This window comes from Aulonocara sp. 'chitande type north' Nkhata Bay, linkage group LG4, assembly GCF_057382095.1.
Source record: "Aulonocara sp. 'chitande type north' Nkhata Bay isolate Kocher_YH1m ecotype deep benthic linkage group LG4, A_spYH_male_GT1.1, whole genome shotgun sequence".
NCBI classification, from domain to species: Eukaryota; Metazoa; Chordata; class Actinopteri; order Cichliformes; family Cichlidae; genus Aulonocara; species Aulonocara sp. 'chitande type north' Nkhata Bay.
Window position 1 is genome coordinate 30,704,851 of NC_141347.1, and position 20,903 is coordinate 30,725,753.

The 20,903-nt window shown below is 40.4% G+C and overlaps 1 protein-coding gene across 1 annotated transcript in view; it reads right to left on the bottom strand.

Moving 5' to 3' along the window:
* The window catches only part of rnd2 (Rho family GTPase 2), a 33,652-nt gene that overhangs the window by 1,139 nt on the left and 11,610 nt on the right, over positions 1-20,903 (bottom strand). The window contains exons 3-4 of the mRNA XM_086289839.1: positions 5,523-5,632; positions 2,159-2,293 (exon numbers count right to left, since the gene is read on the bottom strand). Of these exons, the coding sequence (XP_086145965.1) occupies positions 2,159-2,293; positions 5,523-5,632 (245 nt within the window). The remainder of the gene's footprint in view (positions 1-2,158; positions 2,294-5,522; positions 5,633-20,903) is intronic.

Consider the following 20,903-nt stretch of genomic DNA (forward strand, 5'->3'; position numbering starts at 1 on the left):
ACGGGCAAAGAAGAAATGAAAAAGGAAGCAAAGCTAAATTTGAAAGTACAAGAAGAAGAAGACAGGGGAAACACGCATCATTTTAACAATCAGAAATCATATGGTGTAAATCCTCTTAACATTCATTGTCCTCTCGTGATTTTGAGTACTTGTGCATTCTTCTTTTTTTTGTATGTGAAATCCTGAATATCTCTCAACAGTGGCTTTTCATTAGTTTCCTCAGGCTTTAAGAGGTCGTGTAAGACATAAGTTTCCTTCATGTCCTTTTTCAGTGTTTCAAAAAGAAAATTAAATATCCCCATATGCACTCCATCCTTCATTGTTTCTTGGCACAAGCAGACACTATAGCTCAACAGCAGAAAACTAAATGTCCCCCAAAAAAGAGGCAGCAATTCTGAGATATAGATGTTGATCTAAACTGATGACTGAAAGCCAGCGATCTGAACATGTCTGTAGATAAATGAATTTCCTCCAACTGAAGCATGAATAATGTAGATGCTGACTCCTCAGTCTGCAGTAAAACAAAAGGATGGGAATCCGCTGGGCCAGTTTTGATATGGTCTATGAGGCTATTTACAGGGAAGACATTCACACTAGGTACCAGAGCTTACCCCTGAGTAAACTTACAATAACTGAGTTATTTGAAATTGTAAATTGTTTGCTCATGATCAAATCAGACACAAATTTAATTTGAAAACCCCTGAGCCCCTGCCTTCATTACAGTACTACATATCCTCATCTGTTGTTTAATGATCAGAGTTTAAAGCTGTTTTCACACAGGATCAGCACATGCCAAGGATCTAACAGATGAGACAGAACTGCATTTCCCATGACCCCTACAACTGCATGTTCTCCAGCACAGAGAAAGCTTTTCATCTCAAGTGGAAGTGGTTTGATTTTCATCACAGCTGCACTGAGGCGTGTATAAGAAGCGATGAAGGCCTCATTAGGTGAAACAGCAGATTTAGATTCCAGGGTGGCGGTGGGAGGGGAAAGAGGTAGATTGTAGTGACAAGTGGAAATGCTCGATCGAATCTCGGGCAGATTAGTGTGGAAATGTCTGGAGTTCACCCAGTGGTCATTCGCAAGGCGACTTCTCAGCTCTGTTGGAATTCAATTTAAAGATCAGCAACAGGATAGCAACACAGGCTATTAGATTAGAGCACCGAAATGTTTATTGTGCACAGCTTTGGCATCTGCCATGTGACACACATTTTCTGGGCATATTAGAGAGGCAAACAGTAGGTGTCTCAAACCAAAAGAGAGACTGAGAAGGACCATGACAAATGTTTTCTATGGTTCTAGCCAGTAAATGGTCCCAGCTATTTTACATTACCTCCGTGGTTTGTCACTCTTCTTTTGTTTATGTGTCTTATTTATATGACCTGTCTGTTTTTTTCAGTTGCTGAGTTTTTTTAGAAACAGCATGCTTTTAGCCTCCAGTAAGCTCTTGGACAGTAGCGGGAAAAAGGCTCCTTTGTTTTGAGGGCTTTTGTATGGTGGTGAAAAAAGCCCCTCCACTTTTTGTATGTCGAACACAGGAGAGCACACAAATTGAACACACTGAAAGCTGATTAAAATTCACAGATTTACAGAGCAGTTTATCATCCCCTCCCTCTTTTCCCCCATCCCCTTGGCTTAGAGGTCACGGCAGCATGTGATAAAAGGACTCACTCATTTATCAATGTCCATTTTCTATTCATCCTGCATTTTGAAAATCTGTAAATCTGCATGAATATTTCATTTCAGGGGGAAAAAAATGTTTCCCTAGACATAAACTAGACTAACCACTTGTGCTTCTTCCGCAGCCCTTGCCATAAGCAACATTACATTCCCTGTCAGCAAATTTTGGCCAAAACGCCAACCCCAGCAACATGTCCCCGAGGGGTTTAATGCTGTTCTAATAGCAGTCATGTGGTATTTTATTGTGTTGCATGAGCCTTTTCTCACACTCCTTTCCTGTGGGACCGCAAAAGAGAGGTAATGCCTCTGCTGATACAACACAGAAAAATCTCATTTTATCGCTTTATTGCTTTCTAATTTCTTTTCCACATCTGTTTTCAAATCTGTCTGTCTTCCCAGGGCACCTTGCAAGTCTCAATCTTATTATTTATCTCACTCCATTCTCCTCTAATATCCATCATCTGCTAGCTCTCACCTGCTCGTGGGTGACAGGGATGAGGCGCTGTTTGGAGAGTTCCCTCAGGGTGTTGACGTCTGTCCTCATGTCCAGCTTACAGCCCACCAGCACCACCTTGGCATTTGGACAAAACTCTTGCGTCTCTCCTTGCCACTGCAGGAACGTGAGCCGACAGAGAAAAACTGAAAGACACTCTTGATTATGTCAAACATGAGCACTGAGCGCTGAGCTGCCTTTGCTGAAGTACAGAGATGACCTTTTGGCTACTCAGACACTGGATACCTGAGTTTGAGGGAGATTAATGCTCTCTTGCTAAAAGACATTTGTTCAGCTTAGCAAACACAGCAAAAACAAATGCATAACTTTGGTGTGTTTTTTTGTGGGAATTTAAGTCCAGCCTTCAAAGGGTTGGGGATTTTGGTTCCCAGTGACCTTTCTTATGTCATTTTGTTCTCAGCAAATTACTCAATGTAATTCAGTAAAGACTTTTTAACTTGACTAATCCATTCATCCATTGATGTCTGTTCTCTTTATTTTTTGTCAACAAAGCCATTCATCAGTCAGCAAAACTAAATATTTTGTTCCAGTCATTTGTCAACCACAAATGCCGGAGGTTGTGTTAAGCTTCTGCTGGATACCGCTGTATGATGAATATGATTTTTTGTTTTACTTTTGTTTGAGATAAACAAACATTTTTGAAGACAATCCCCTTGGTAATTGTACCAGGTGGAATGAAAAAGTTCAACTATTCTGCCAGTAAACATCAAGCATCCTACTTTCTTTGAATTTGTCGTCACCACTTCCAGCATGGCTGCTATTTTCAGATATTGCTCCTTTTAAGTCCCTTTTTGTGCGCTGAATCCCCTCACTGTGTCAAAATGTCAACTCTTCAGCTTTCATTTCTTTTTGCAGTAGAGGACAAAGTTGCGGGAAGCCAAATCTGGCAAGCAGTGTGGATGAGCGATTATTGTGCTGGTGTCGCCAAAAAAACTTATCACTGTTCTGTGTGCTGGTGCACAATGACACAGTGACGAACCCCACAGTTCATATGCTCTTCTTCAGACACCTGAGAACATTGAGAGTCTGACCCAGGGAAATTAATTTACAGCGCACAATTCCAAAAATCTCAAAATTAAAAAAGGAAAAATAAAACAATGTACATTCTTTTAGTTTGTACATCTGGCCTTTATGAACTGCCTTTTGGCTTGGACACTGCAGATATGCAGATCTCATCAACAGGGAATATCCTCCACATGAAAGTCAGTTGAGTTTGATGTTTGATTTCCTCTCAAGTTTGGGCTCCATGGTAAAATCTCATATGAATAAAAGGGCAAAACAGCAGCAGTGCTGGAAGTGTTTCAGAGGTCTACAAACAGAAGACCTTAACGGTGCAATGTGCCAAATTTAAATTGGGTATGTTTGGGTTTTTTTGCATTTTTTGTTTTATTTTTTAAATGGGCAGATTTGTGAAATTTTACGAAAGCAGCTCATTATTGGCATTTTCAGCGCAAAACAGACAACTAATTAATCTTAAGTGTGATGGAAAGGGGTGATAACTGTAGAGATTTGTTTAAAGTTACATTCATTGTGGGTACATTTTACATTTTCAATTGTTTAATTCATGAATTGTCAGACTGTTAAAAAATTCATAAAACAAAACAAAAAGGACGGGAATGGAAAAATCTTGGCATAAAATCTGTAAATTATCATGAGTAAGAAGCTAAAACTAGAAATATTTGGCAGTTTTGCTTGAAAAATGGCTCAAAGATGAAGTGATCAGCAAAAAAGCCACAGATTAACTGGTGCTGTCAACCATCCAGGATTAATCAAGTAATTATTTTACCTCTAATCAGATTAAAGAGACTTCCTGTTTTTTTATGATACAAGGCAATGTTCACTATTTTACTGCAACAGCTATAGGGCCACGTACTGTGACTTTTTCACTCGTGCCAGCTTAGTTTGGACGTCTGTGTGGTGTGTTATACTTTCCTTACTCAGTCTCCATCAACAAAATCTATTTCAGGTTCTGTTCCGAAAAGGTTGAGCAGTCTTCCTTCTAAAATCACCCTGAGATTAAATGTCACTACTGAAACTCAGCTGAACCAACACAGTCTCCTCCTGGCAGCACAAATACATGACAGCACTGAAATATTCCGCATGCCATGTGCAGAATGTCAGGGTGTCCATTCATCCCTTGTACTGAAAACAACCTCTGACCTTTCAGGCACATCCCCATTCTGTCAATGACATCCAATCAAAACCTTTGATTGTTTAACCCTCTTTCCTCCCCCAGCTGTCGTCTAGAAATATTGGTGACCCCCCCCCCTAGCTCCTGGAGGTCAAGAGTCTAATTTAGGATGGTGATTGTGCAACAGGTTTTCCATGTGCGCCTGAGTTTCAGGGATTATTGGGATGACAACTAGGGGGCAGGGGTCATGGCAGCCCCCTGCCAAGTGATGCATGGGAAAAGCTAAAGCTGAGGAGCAGTGCTGCTTCCCCTATTGACAGATTCCACGGAGGCTGGAGAGATATTGGCGGGTTAAAGAAATGGCGTCCCGGGTTAGATCTACAAAAGTCTGCAGGGGCATTTTAGCAGCTCCCTTCAGACCACTAAACACGTCAACAGACCAGCCATGGGAACTGTCTTCAGCTCACAAGGGGTGCAGTTCAAAGGCAAACTCACACACACATGGCTTCAAGATGAGACACCACTAAAAGGCACAGGTCTGCTTTTCGTGATACACATGCATGCAAACAGACCCATTAAGTTGGGTATAATTACACCATGGGTGTTTCACTATACTATGTGGGCACACAATCTGCCACTGGCTGTAAAAACACGTCCAAAACCACATTTGATGACGCCACCCGGCTATTACACCCATCCCAACTGCACTGTTCCCAGCCATTAGCCACCTTGCAAATGTTAACAGACACCAACAAGTGAAGTATTCAGCATAAAACTCAGATTTTATATTTTAAATGTTCACAGAAAGTCTGTTTCTAACACTCCTCAACATTCTCTGAAATGTCTTCTCTGATATGTCTGGTGTGTCTAATATGCGTATCTGATATTCCTCTTGAACCCACCCGGCTGCAAGCCCTCTTATTTCATTCTTCGCATTGACCTTCTATTGCTTGCAGGGACACGGGTCAAGTATCCATGGACGTTTTGATGAGATAAAGGAAAGCGAGACTTTAACCTCAGTGCTGATTTGCTCCATTGTTAAGCCGTGAAAAGCTGCTGGCACAGAAATCTAAGTCGATACAAGATGCTGATCAGGAAAAAGTGAATTGAATTGGTTTTTCGTTGGTTCTCCACTTTCACTGCGATATTAAATGCTGATCCAAAGTATTGAGAGGGGGAGTAAAAAATACTGACCTTCTTTATGACACTGTCCAAAGTCTCTGGACGGCTGATGTCGAAACAGATAAGCACTGCATCTGAATCAGGATACGCCAACGGCCTCACATTATCGTAATAAGAAGAACCTGTGAACACACAATAACATATGGTGTAAGGTCATGGTGTCTTTGGGGAAATTCCTAACTGTTTTTAACCTGATTTAACCCTGCAAGACTCTGCATCCCAACCATATGGCCTACTCTGTCAATTAGAAGCATACTGCACACCCCCGGAAAGTGATCCAAAGGTCATTAATACATGAATAGCCCATTAAAGCAGGCGGTGTGGCACACACATCGACATGCTGCAGCTCGAACACACTCTCCAGATGTAAATGAACCTTGATCTTAGCAGTTATGTGCACATATTTGTGCATCTTTTTCTCTTGGGCTTCCACACAGCTGTGCCTCTTCTGTCACAGTACTTCAGGAGGAATGTTAAAGAGTTAGTCATAGCAGCACACACACACATACACACGCATACACACAAAGGTGAATTATAGTGGCTTGAGAATTGGAGGACTGGTACATACGATCCATAATCATCTTGAAACGACAGCGAATGCCAGCACAAAGGCCAAACTAAAGGTTGAACCCCTTAATTCTCTCATCTCATCCCTCTTTCTGTCTCACTTGCAAATGGTCCTTGATTTAAAATCTTCCATTTTCTTTTAGACTCTATGCTTCTCACCACTCTTGCTTTTCAATTTTGTACCTTGATCAAATTTGAGGGCAGAGTGGCGCCTCTGTACTTCCACAAGTTGCTCACTTCCACAGTTCCTGCTCTCTTGCAGCTCTCATTAGGAGGCTTGTAAAAATATCTGGGCTCTCGTGGATGTGTGGCTGCGGCCACGGGCACCCTCCCTCCTACCGTCAGAAGCTGCTGTAGACCTTATGTTCTGCATAAATTTCAAGCCTCCATAACTCAAAGGTTTGTCACATTGTGCATCAAATTTGCCAAAATTAGCTAATCACATTACACCGTAAATAAATATTAAACGCTTTGGAAGATTAAACATATGATTTAGGTTCATACAAGCTGATGATTTTTAATATTTATACAAAACCAAAGTTTATGTTTGTTTGGTGTGTCTGTGCTTCATACCAAACCTGACCTGCCACACAATAAACAGACTGTTAGAGCTGCATGCTTTAGTCTGGTGTTCTGCACAAAAGCACTACACCCCGCATCACTATGTTCTCTTTGTTAATGATGGAATGAGTATGTGACAATAGCTGCACGCGGCCCGCAACCCCATCATTCAGCTTGCTTTCCTGTAGTGACCTAGTCATTGCTCTTTGAGAACAATGCAACAGGCTGCCTGTCACATCCTCACAAGCTGGAATGGTTTTGTTTAGTGACATTTGTTTGTCACTAAAAATCCATATTAACATCAAACGCTTAAAAAAATGACCTGAAATATCAATTAAATCAGAGAAAAAACAAGTATGCTTTGTTTACAGTGGCTTCAGATTTCTCTTGGTTTAACACTACTGACTTTGATATCATTGTTTATACAAATTGCTACCCCCTACAGCTGGCAATAATACATATTACCACATTCTCACAGTGTGGTGACTAGATAGTGCGTTTCAAAATAGCATTCAATTAATTTTTATAAAATTTTGCTCACCACATGCACACAACCATTAATCTGCTGGCTGACTCTTTAACACATGAATGATGCTTGTCAAAAGAAGATTATTGTTTCCATTTACAGTAATTTGTAGTTCTTATATGGCCCTGTTTAGGACCTCCCTGCCCTTCTGAATAGTTGGAGGTGGGAGGAGGAACAGTAGGAACCCAGCACAGACAAATAGAGGTGGGTTGCAAGTGAGCTTTCAAGTGGATTGTAACCACAAGTAGACTACAGCAGCTTAAATAACCAGTAATACATGTGTTTTGTTTTGTTTTTTAAATTTGATGCATAGAAACCAAGTTTAGCTGCAGCACTGCACTTCTGAGCTAATGGCATGTTTGATCAGCTTTGCACATCCTCATGCACCTGGACATAGAACAGAAGACACAAATAATACATTAAATCTAAATTAGGAATGCTCTCAAGCAGCAACACCACAACAATTGAACTCTGCAAAATCCTTAAGGATGCTGGGCAAAATACATTTAACAACATTCCTTTGCTAACTTTAAAATATTTATGTTGCAATTTCAGTGCAATATACAGGAAAGAAAAAGTAATTTTAGCCTACACCTTGCAGGGCATTATCAGGAATTCATAGTCTCCTCTTCATCTTATTAACACAATATTGCTACAGTTCTGTATTGCTGAGAGAGCAGGACTAACACAAGCACACACAACCACATCCCCAGAAAAGGATGCCAAGTCCGACACTCAGCAAAGCTCACTTTGTAAGACAGCAAGCTGTGATGGGTAGCGGTCACACATGAGGTGCTGTAGCTGCTGAAGTCAGTCTTTAGTATGTATCGCAGTGCAGCAGACCTGTACTAAGGTTAGAGATGAAGAAGAAATGAGACACCCCTGTGGGGGTGGAGTAGGGACAAAAAAGATTTAATGAGTTTGATGCCGGAGCTAGGGCGTGTAGCGGTTTTTTGCAACAGAGAGAGAGAGTAGCAACCACGGGATTAAAGCAAAATCAAGATGAAGAGAAAAAGACGTCAGATGAAGCAAAGTTGAGACAACAGTACTAGTTTGACTCAACATGTAATTAGAAGCTGAAATGAGGCCATTGGGATCAATTTGTCAGTCCCAAAGATCAAAATGATTGACAGGTCATGGTCACGGCAGGGCTTGTCACAGCACAGCAATTCAGAGCTCCTCTGCCCTGAATGACAGGAAAGCTACCTCAGCACTTTTGCAAAGTCGAGGGAAAAAAGTCCTCTGAGGGAGCGGAGAAAAGTGCTGTGTTTAAAAGAAGCCGAGCAGGCACAAATAAAAACCAATCAACATAACAATCAAGAGCACGAGGGGAAAAAAAGGGAGAAAGCATTTTCTCCTGCCATTTCTCCAACAAAAAGACATGACCAGAGATAAAAGAGGATGTCACTGAGGGTAGGGTTGGAGTGGGTGTTTGGGTAGGTAATGAAAGCACTGGACTCGGCAGGACAGATCAAATAAAGAGGTATGAGAGCTCTGGCTGGGTTGGCTATTGGTGAAGTTGGCCTGTGCCCATTCACTGTGAGGTGGAACAAAAGGTCAATTGAATTTCAGACATAGGCAGCATGAGATGGATGGGCCAGAAGAGTGTGGGAGGGGAGCGTAGCCTGGCAGGAACCACTAAAAATCATCACGCCTGGCAAGAAGCGGGGCCCTGCCACGCCGTGCCAAGGACAGGCATAAAACACCCCTCACAAAACCTCCTTAAACATTAGCATTAGCCTAGCATTAGCCTAATTTAGTACAGGAGATCTCTCACAGTGGAAAGTGGATTTCTGCATTTATATCCACAGGACTAATTAGTGCAAAGCCACACTGCAGAACCACACAAGAGGTTGCACCTAAACATAATGACAGAGTTAGGAGGAAAGCAGTCCTTGTCTGCCGTCACTTGAGCTTCATCAAAGGCCAGAAATGTCCCAGAGGATGCTGAGGCGGACAGGAACTTAGTGGAGCGCTAATGTACAGTAATAAGACTTGAGGGTTTGCGGTATGACTTCATTTATGCCTCCTGTCCCTTGACACATCGACTCTCCTGTAGGGACAATCTATCTGAGACATGACAGCTCTCTATCTGCTCATTCAAAAGCTCTTCTGTGAAAAACTCATTTTCTGATAGAGCTGAGAAGAAAAGAAAAATCACAATAACACACAAACAGAACATGTAACAGGGCAGAGTCTTTGGGAATCCAACACTTCAAAAAACCTTATATTTTTCAATACATTAATCTGTAATATCACAGCAGGAATGATCTCCTTTCTGTTTTTGTTGCATGCTTATTTCAGGCGCAGCTAAAAAGCCAACCATTATGAGCGTGTGTGTGTGTGTGGGGGGGGGGGCTTTGCCTCTAAGCTCTCTGATGTGTTCATGCACATATGGCAGGTAGTCAACAGCAACTAAGAGCCTCATTAGGCCATATAGAAATCCTGAAAAACACCCATGCAGACAAAGGCAGGGTAACGAACACCCTCCCAAATGTGACCAAATCGCCAAATTAGCGAAAACGGGATCTTTTTTCTTCTCCTTCAGCTGTTTTCCTCTTGAAATCCACCTTCAGTGTGAAGGGAAAACATTTTAAGTCGCGGTGGCAGAGTATCTTAGCAACCTGGGGGATGCAAATGGCTTCATTGCGAGGCCTTAGAAAGGAAGAAAGAAAGAAGAGAGCAGGAGACTGAAGACACTTCAGTGCATTGCTGATTAGAGGTGACTAAAAGGAGAGTTGGTGCTCCAACCTTTAAGAGGTTGAGAAGACTTTCAAACACTGAAGCTCCAAGCTGTGTTGTGATTTCTTCTCAATTAAGGCTCAGTTCAAATAGAAATAAACATACAGCTGCCAAGACACCCTTTGAGAGGAAGTAGTTACTCTGACCTAATGTAGCCTACTACTGTACAAGACAGCGTGTGTTTTATGTGAATGTAAGCCTGCGTTCTTTTTGAAGTCCACATCTTGAAGCCATACAGGTGCACATCGAGCCACTGACCTTATCTAAACTGTCATGCAAAAAAATCTAACCAGTAGATAAAAGTACGACATATATTGCAAATTCGAGATTTTTTTTTCACTTTTAATATCATCTGGTTTTTCATAAATACATATTCAGAAGTACTGACAAGCAAGTTTGGATAATTTATGTTACATTTTTGATAGAGCCCGACCAGTATAGGATTTTTAGACCGATATCAATGCCGATATTTGGTGATACAAAAATCCAATATTCTGATATATCAGCCAGTATTTTTATTCCCTATTATTCAGATACACAAAGCAAACTGGTTCCTGAACAATTTTTATGTGTATTTATTTAGTCTTTTTTTTCCCAGGTGGATATTGTGTTTGTAGCATTCCAAACACATCACCAAAGAGGGAAGCTGCAGAGTGCCCTCTTGTGAATAAACTATGCAATGTCAACACTCCTAACACGATTGGCTGTTTCTCTGGTCTTTAATTTTCTGCAATTATCAGCAATTATAAAGGATACTACTAATTTATCAGTAAATAACTGATATTGGCCAATAATATTGACCTGCCAATAAATACTTCTAATTTTTACTCCTACATGATATGTTTCCCATGTCATACTGGGGAAAGCTAACATGTCCCTGCTTCAGCTATTTAATTCATCACTGACAAGGTTACGCTGGTTTGTGCAGTGCTAAATTGTCATTTCATAATAATGCTGTTTAAAGAGAAAGCTAACATTTTGGGAAAAAAAGCAAAGAGATTATGTTTGCAATCTTATCCGTCCATCAAAGAGGCATCAGATTATTACCAATCTAAATCTGCAACAACACACAACACATTACAGCCAAAGCAATCAAGACCCATCTTTGAATGATAAGAACAGAAACTGCTGCAACAAGAGTGCTGCAGCTGTAACAGGCAGAATTTGCTAAGGAAACATGTGGTCACACCAGTTATCGGCTTGATTTTGCATTTATCTGTTTACTTTCTTAGTTTTAATTACAAGTTTAACACACATTTATAACATTATTTTTAAAAACTTTGCATCTCACTGTTCTTGCTTAAAAATCTTTGTAATTTTAGTTTGATGAATCCATGCAAAAATGTGTAAAAATATCACATTGTGATTTAACACAATGTTACTGTGCCAGCCTATTTCTTCACCAGGTGAAATAACTTTTACTTCTGTGCCTCCAATTTCAAAAACAGACTACCTCGTGTGAAAGAGTTGTTTTTCACGTGGACTAGTGTAAATTCATCTGCATGTTCAGAGTTTCATGCCATGATTTCATACTCATTCATACATGAAAAATCATTCATTTCTTATCACCTACAACTAATTCATAAGTACCTATATGTAATTCATTAATAGTCAAAGAGAAATTAGCTATGTTTAATTTTAGCTTTTAAATATATTGTAGAGACTTGACCTTGTGCGTATCCCATCAAAATGTTGAAAGTGTCTAAAAAATATTGGACCTGAAAGCTAATACTGCAATTGCAACATTCATATTACGCCACGACATGAAATCTTTGCCAGATTTTGTGCAATATCTTAATTCGACTATTTACAGCTCAGACATACTTGACATACACTTTATATGAGAAGCTTGAGGCAATGAATTCCTAAATGAAAACGAAATGTAATGAAGTGAAAAAGATGGAACACATGTAAGCCAATGAACTGCAGCTATTCTTACATAAATTTTAACACTTTTCTGGTCTTACTGACCACTCTCCACCACATTCACGTTTTTTTATTCATTGCATACACCTCTTTCTTATCACACACACACACACAAACACACACACATCCTAGGGAGTTTTGGCATTCAGTATATTGACAGTTTGTCGTGCAACCCGGAAAAGCTAAGGATCGAATCACTGACCTCCTGCTTGGCTGATGACCTGCTCCATCTTTGGAGCCACAGCCACCAAAAACAAGAAAAATAATAATCCTGTAATTACCAAACCCCGGCTGGCCTGAACTCTGATCTATGCTTACATCTTTTGCTGCTCTTTCAGGTTGACATATATTACACACACACACACTTCTCACACACAGGTAAAGCTACCGATTTGTAATAGAGATGGCTGTGTCAAGTTTTCAAAAGCATTAGTGCACAGCCAGGACAGTGGAGGTGACACTGGGTTAAATGGCCATTAACCTTGCATGTCTGCAGCCTATACGCAGAAGATATTGATCAAAGCCCCCACACTTTCCCTGTGGAGGAAGTGCAGCCTTTGGAGAGCATAAAGCACCTTCCACAGATCTGCTCTGAGCTCTGCTGCCAAGGAGTTAATACCTGTGTCTGTCATCCAATCGAAGGTTGAAAAGAAGGGCCAGCCAAAGTACTGACAGCGCAGGCTGGAGACAGAGCAGCATTACTGTCTGTCTCCTGGTTGCCCCAGGGGTATAGAGATAGAATACTGTGTCCCCTTTCAGCTTCTCCTCACCCCTACTCCTTGCTTCACACACAGACACACTTTCATTCCATCACAGTAACAGCTATGCATTTCATCTCCTGTGTCTGTGGTTCAACTTGTGTTTTTCTTTTAAAGATCACTATGCTTCTTTGTCTCTCACTTCATCTTTTGATATATTAAAAAAACAACACACCAGATGTGTCAGTACTTTGGTTTTCCCCTGTGAACTGTTTGAGAAATAGGTGACTGGTGTGGGAGTCTACATTGGGCTACTCTTAAACCTTTGGGGATCTTTGTGTGTTTAGATGTTATAATATAAAAACTCCCAAGCGTTTGTTTGTGTGAGGAACTCAAGTAGCTGTGAATGACTTCTGGTTATGTACAGGAGGCACGCACACACCCAGTTTTCATCTTTTTTATAGTCTCCAGGCTTACCCCAATCATCGAGGTTCATCTGCTTCAATAGAAGCAGCAGACTGGTGGGTCCAAATCCACCAAATCCAAATAAAAAAAAATAAAAAAAAACAGACCAGAATTAAAGGACAACAAATACCATCTTCATAACAGTTTTTTGTTTTTGCTTTTTTTTTTTTCCATGCACAGTCATTTTGCAGCTCAAACAAAAATCTGGTTTAAATATCTTCGACATAGATCCATCTTTTTGTTTTGCTTTTGTCGGCTCAACTTCAGATAGAGAAGAATCTTAGAGGAGGAGTAATTTTTCACAAGGATCATTAGCTTGTAGGATTGCAATTTTAAACCCTGATTTTTAAAAAAGGACTTAAAAATGAGATAAAACAAAATAAAACATTAGTTATAAAATTAAATCAGTGATTTTCTGACCAAAATATAGAAAACTATTTGAGAAGAAGAAAATAAAATCGATGTAATGTTGCCATACTGTGTACATTTTAACTACATGGTTAAAAATCTTCTGCAAATTTGGGAATTTAAAAGATAATTTCACAGTCGCTCAGCACGATAATTTTTTTGTTGTTGTCCCATTTGGTTCTTTAGCCGTCAGAATTGTTGTCTGAAGGCCAACAAGGATACCCAATGGATTTACTTTGCCAAGTGGATCATCACGGCCTTGCCGTATTGGTCCATTTGATCGACCTTTTTTGTTATTATTTATTTTATTTTATTTTCAGTTGTTACAGACGGGACAGACATGACTAGGGGATAGGAAAGGGAGAAGGAAAGATGAAGGAAAAGAAAAACAGAGAGAAAGAGGAACAGTGAGAAAGGGCACTTAAAAAGAGAGAGAGAAAAAAAACTCCCAGATCACCTGTTGAGAGAAAAAGAAGAGAAAACAAGCAAAAAAAGAGAGCAACATAATAAACATAACACCATCGCGTTAATCTAGCTAAGTGTAAACAGCAGTAAATATTGAATGTTGTGGAGCAGCACGCAGGATAGACAGCGCACAATGTGCTTTGAGGTAGCAGCCAAGAAAGGTGTAGTTTATGTCTATGGACAGTGAACACCTGTGAGCACACCTGTGTGGATCAGCGCACTTGTATTCAAAAGGTTTCACCATGTAACGGTCTTCTAGAGGGTGTAGGGAGCCATAGCCCCGTCCAACCAGGGCATGAAGCAGGCATGGAGGAGATCCAGACCCCAGACATCCAGAGGCCCCAGAGTGCGAGAGCCCAAGCACTCTGGGGCTCAGCACGATACTTAATAGATAACCTGCTTATTTAATACCTGCTAATTTAATCAAGTTTGTCAACACACACAGCTCGACCACAAATCCACCCATTCATCCAGGAAATGAAACTCAACACCAAGCCCTATGCTGCACATAAATAAAAGAGGCATTTATCCTTGCAGATTATACACACTAGTTTAAACTTAGTGGCAAACACCAGGGCTGATCTACCCAGCAGGTGGATTCTGACATGGGCTGGTGGGGCAGCAGCTGTCTACCAGGCTTCACCTCTCCTTAATTCCAATCACAGAACTCAAACCGCCTACTGGGACTGTGGTGTTAAAGCCTTTTGGAGCATATTTAATGCAATTTTTATGGCTTGCCGTGTGGAGGATTGTGTTCCCAGTACAGTTGTAGTGAGTGATTGTAAATTACTGAGCACTAATTAGCAGGTATTTATGTTTGTTAGCCAAGTCTACCCTATCATCCACACACGTTCACTTCTGACCATGCAAACATGATGGTGCCAAAATGCTAATGCTGAGGCTTCTAAAACCAGTGTGTGACATTATGGTGGGTATGTCCATCTTTCTTTTTTTACACAGTCATCACTTGACTCAAGGTTAAAAATGGTTTGAAAAAAGTTGGCTTAAACCCCAGTGGCTGCAGTTTTCCGAGTCTGTACCACCTTAACACCACCATCTGGTGAGGACGGAGAATGTGTTTTGTTTTGTTTTAAAGCGCCAATTCTGACAGTCTGTGAAAACTCTCCAAGTCATTTCAAGTTATCTGCCAACGCTGCCAGCATCACCCACTGACACCCAATTCTTTGAGCACTGGGGACTGCCATGCCACAATGAAATCTGCTTTGAAAAGCTCTCAGCCCTGCTCAAATATCACCTCTCTCTCTCTTACACGCACACACATACACAGTATTCAAATTCATGTCTTTATATTCCTTTTCACCTGTAAAAAAGGAGTGATCACATCCTTTATTCCCACTCCCCTACACCTTTGAGTTTCATACTCTCCGTTCGGAATTTGTACCCAGTCTGGAAGCTTTTCATTAAAACTTGTAATAACACTGACTGCGGCTTCTCTGTCCACAGCTGTCAGTCTGATAAGAAAGCAGAGGTGAGAATATTCAGTCAGCAGCTACAACCACATATATATGAAAGGAAAACTTGAGTGAAAAAGGGGGATCCTCTGCTCCACTTCCTCTGCTGCACAGCCATGCAAGCGCATCTCTATCATTCAGCTATCTATGCACCCCCGCCACCCCAGCTCCCCGCTCTGCAACCCCCACGGGAGGCCAACAGATAGACAGGACACTACTTCAAGTGCAATTTCACATCCACAAAAGTTGCAGCAGTGAGAAAAAGAGCGGGCTGGATCTTGTTTATAAATAAAGTCATTCATAAATGATGGCATCTGTCAAGTGTGCGTGAGTGAGGTGCAGGTGGGAGGTGAAGGATGGAGGTGAAATATGGCCTCTCTCTGTGTATCCCCTTACGCTCGGATGGGTTCCAGACAGATGCTGAGAGGGTTTTGCTCCTCTGGAGGTGGAGGGCCATCAGGACTGAGAGTTAGCTTTATGAGAAGCAGAACGAGTCAGTGTGGCTGTTTGAAGTGAATTGATCAAAGCTGGGGCGGAATCGGGTACAGTTGCAGTCAGCAGAGTGGAGTGGACTGGGTGAAAACACACAGAGCCATGGTTCTCTGGGTGGATTTCCCATCTGACTGAATGACAGAGGAATTCACTGCTGCTCCTGCCGCTGCTGCAGCTTGAAAAGGAGCAAGCGTCTGGTTCAGTGTCAGGGTGGATTAGTTTGTGTCCCACATGAACAGTGCTGGAGGGGTATTAGATATTACTGTAATGCTATTACTTCTCCAGGTTACACAGTGATTTTTTTTTTAGTCATTACATTTTTTAAATAAAACATGCACTCCTACTTTGTTTTATATTACATTCTTGTGAGACATTTAATTAAAACCTGCATAAATATGTATTAAGCGTAATTAATTTTTACTGTTACCGGGTAAGATTAAACAAGCAAAATTAGCAGCCCAAAAAAGTTTTAATAGAATTATCATCTGTTGTGTATTTGTTAAATTAATGATTAAGAAGAACATAATTTCCTCTATGAGAATATATAATGGGCAAAATGATGCTTTTAACCAAGCTTAATGGCCAAAGCATATTTGGGCAATAATAATGTAGCTACAATATATAAGCTTACATTTTAAACTAAGAAAGCTGCAGCTCACCTGGTCATCTTAATATGCCCTTCAAGTAACTTATATATGATCAATAATTTCTTGGTGTGTCACTGGATTCTTTTGTGTGGGCAGACACTTAGAACGAGTGATGGAGGACATTAAAAAGACATTTTTACTTCCCTTTTTGTAGTCACTCACCATCTCTTTAAGGATAATGCCGACACAGCCAATCACCCTCTGGAAAAGACTGAGGTGCACAGACTGAGGGGGTGCAGCGAAGTATAAGACAAGACATCAATGTGTATGTGCTGCTGATGAGGGGAGTAGGTAGAGTGCATTATGATGACATAAAGGTGCTTTATGATTGTATAAATATTTAAGCACCAACCGCTAGTACTGAATCTACTTTACTAAGTGGATTGGGTAATATTATTAGGTAATACTAGTAATATTCTTATTATTGGTGCTGTTTTTTACGCTGGCTGGCCACTTATACATGACTTATAACACAGCGTTGGATCCTCTTTATGGCATAAATTCAGCAAGCTGTCAGAAACATTCCTCAGATAATTTGGTCCATGTTGACCTGATCGTCTTAGTTAAAGCAAATTTATCATCCTTGACGTCACTCTCCCATTCCACCACATCCAATAGCTACTCTATCGAAGTGAGATCTGGTGACTGTGGAAGCTGTTTAGTACAGTTAGTTCGCTGTCATGTATAAGAAACCAGTTTGAGATCATTTGTGACATGGCATGTTATCCTGCTGGAAGCATACATGAGAACATGGGTACACTGTGTCATAAAAGGTAGAGATGGTCAGCAACAACAAAGACAATGTTTTTCCAGTCTTCTCTTGTCCGATTTTGCTGACCCTGTGTAACTTGTACCTTCAGTTTCCTGTTCTTAGGTGACAGAAATGACATCAAGTGTCATCTTCTGCTGTTGTAGCCCATCTGGTTCAAGGTTTGATGCGTTGTGTGTTCAAAGATCCTCTTTTGCATACTTTGGTTATAATGAGTGTTTATTTGAGTTATTGCTGATTTCCTGTTATCTGGAAGTATTCTGGCCATTCTCCTCTGACCTCTGGCATAAACAGGGCATTCTCACTCAGAACACTCACTGGACATTTTCTCTTTTTCAAACAGTTCTCTGTAAATCCTCAAGACTGTGTGAGAAAATCCCAGTAGATTTCAGAAATCCTTAGACCAGCCTGTCAACCATGCCACAATCAAAGTCACTTAAACCATCTTTCTTCCTCATTCTGATGTTCAGTTTGAACTTCAACAGGTCATTGTGAAATTGTCTACATACCTAGAACCATTGGTTGTTGGGGTGTCATTGGCTGATTAGATATTTGTGTTAAAGAGCAGTTGAACAGGTACACCTAATAATGTGAGTGTAATTTTACCTTGTTTAAGTAATACAATAAAGCCTTTGTAAGAATCATTTTGAAAGTGTGTTTGGAGAGTTGATTTTTAGAGATACAATTGTTGGAATGGGGTTAAAGGAAGAGGTACAGTATATCTGTATCATTTACATCCTTTTAATTCAGGTCAGTGAAGGTTACAGAATTGCAGAGTTAACAGAATCAACTGATACAAGCACTGCAATAAATTCATAATGACTCTTTCATATTGTCATATGTATGTATAGACAACTGTTTGGAGAGGTTACAGCAGTTTGAAAAAAAAGTGGCATTTGTGTGTCAAGGACCAAGGAATGGGACAGATCCCCAAAGACAAGCCTTAAAACACAAAGCCCACAAATGTGGGAAAAGCACAGATGTATACCTCTCCTTTTTTGCTCCTTCTGTTTCCTTTCTCTAGATGTCAATCTAGTGAACACTTCCTGCTCTCACAACCTGCTCTCATGGTAAACACACCCACTATTCTTTCTAGTCACTTCAAGCCCTCATTCCCCCAACCTCTTTGAGTACTGATTGAGGCAGCAGATGCGCTTTTCAGCCTCATTGTGCCCCAGCTGCTGCCTGTGCGTCCTTCGACAGCACCCATTATGTCTCTGGTCAGCTGAGAAACATTAAGATTAAAGTGTCAACGCTGTAGCTATTCCCATCGTCACTCGATCACACGATATCCATGACTCGTTTCTTTTTTTCTATGTATTGTGTGCTTTCTTTTAAAAAACACAAATATCAGAAAGAGTATCAGAAAACTAATCTTAATTTAGTTAAATCTGCTATTGCTGCTATCAAATTACAGTATAAAAATAATGGAACAATATGATAGGCACCACACACAGCAATGAACTTTATGAGATTTTCAGTCTGTCTGCAAAGCTCCAGACACAGTCACATAGCCTAAATAACAGACATTTCCCTTAGAAGCTGGTACAGATCAAAAATAGAGACAGAAGCAGTGCGTCTTAAAGCAGATAACTCATAAATTGGAAGGGAAATGGCATCTCACTAATTAAGAAAATTTTCATTTAGCCTGGAAGAAGAATTTGTTGCTCTATATAAAAAAAGCCTTCCATAAACCTAGGACATCTCACTATTCATCACTGATTGAAAACAACAACAACCCTAGGTTTCTTTAAGCACTGTAGCCGGGCTGACAAAAAGTCTGAGTTCAGTTTAGCCAAGCATTCCTTTAACCTTAACTAGTAATGACTTAAGGAATTTCTTCACAAATAAAACTTTAACCATTAGAGAAAGAATGCTCATAACCACCCCAGACATATCATTATGTAGAGGTATTTTCAATACAACTGATATTTTTTTAGATTCTCTCTCCAATTCATTTTTTTGAGTTAAGGTTTGCAATTACTTCCTCCAAACCATCAACATATCAATCAGATTCCATTCCTGCAAAACGGCTCAAAGAAGTCCTACCATTAATTAAGTAATGCTTCAATCTTAAATATGATCAATCTATCTCTATAACTGGGCTACGTACCACAGGCCGTAATTAAACCATTACTTAAAGAGCCATCACTTGACCCAGCTGTCTCAGCTAATTATAGGTCAATCTCCAACCTTCCTTTAATCTCACAAATTCTTGAAAGAGTAGTGATAAAACAGTCAACTGAGTTTCCATCAGATTTCAGAGCTCATCACAGTACAGAAACAGCTTTAGTGACAGTTGACTCATCTCTGTGCAGGATTCAGTACCATTCACCATAATATTTTTACAGAGTTTCGAGCATGCGATGTTAAGTAGTGTTTAAGTTACTTCGCTGCAGTGGTTTCTATCATATCTATTTTAGAGACTCCAGTTCGTTCTTGTAAATGGAGAGGCAGTAGTCTCACACACTAAGGTTAACTGTGGATTTCCACGGTTCTGTGCTAAGACCAATTCTGTTTACATTATACATGTTTCCCCTAGGCAGTAACATTATATGGCATAGCCTTTTCATTGCTATGCAGATGATACCCAGCTTTATCCATGAAGCCAGAAGTTACACAACAATTAGTTAAACTGCAGAAATGTCTTAAAGGCATAAAGTCCTGGATGGCCTCTAATTTCCTAAATTCAGATAAAACAGAGGTTACTGTATCTTTTTACTGTGTTTAACCAGATACTTACTTCTGGAAGGCATTACCTTGGCCTCTGTGAGGAATCTTGGAGTCATTTCTAACCAGGATATTTCCTCCAGTGTGTATATTAAACAATTATGTGGGACTGTTTTCTTGCATTTACACAGTACCTCAAAAATTTGAAAAATCGTGTCTCAGACTGATGCTGTTCATGCATTTTTTTACTTCTAGGCTGGATTATTATAATCAGGTTGTCCTAAAAACTCCCTAAAAAGCCTTCAGTTGATCAAAAACGCTGCAGCAAGAGTATTGACAGGGAGTAGAAAGAGAGAGTATTTTTCTCCTATATTGGTTTCTCTTCACTGGCTCTCTGTTAACCCTAGAATTGAATTTAAAATCCTTCTCCTAACACACAAAGCCTTGAATAATCAGGCACCATCGTATCTTAAAGACATCGTATTACCATATCTTCCCATTAAAGGACTTTGCTCTCAGACTGCAGGCCTATAATATTTAAAAGTAGAATGGAAAGAAGAGCATACCTCTCTTTTTGAATGAGTTTACCGTTAAGGCTGGATCAGGTGACCCTGAACCCTCCCACACTATATTACAACAGGCTTGGGGCTAGGCAGGAGGCTTCACATAATGGACCTTGTTTCACCTCTTTTCACTCACCATGTGTTTATACAGCACTCTGCATTTAATCATGAGTTATTATTAATCTCTGACTCTCTTCCTCAGTCTGTGTTTTGTCCTGTCTTCCACCCCCCATCCCCAACCAGGCATGGTCTCTCCCTCAGCCTGGTTCTCCCAGAGGTTTCTTCCTGTTAAAAGGGAGTTTTTCCTTCCCACTGTTGCCAAGTGCTTCCTCATACGGGGTCGTCTGATTGATGTGGATTTCCCTTTTTCTTTGCTCGGCCTTTACCACTGAATTGTATTTCATTGAGAGCTAATGGATAAC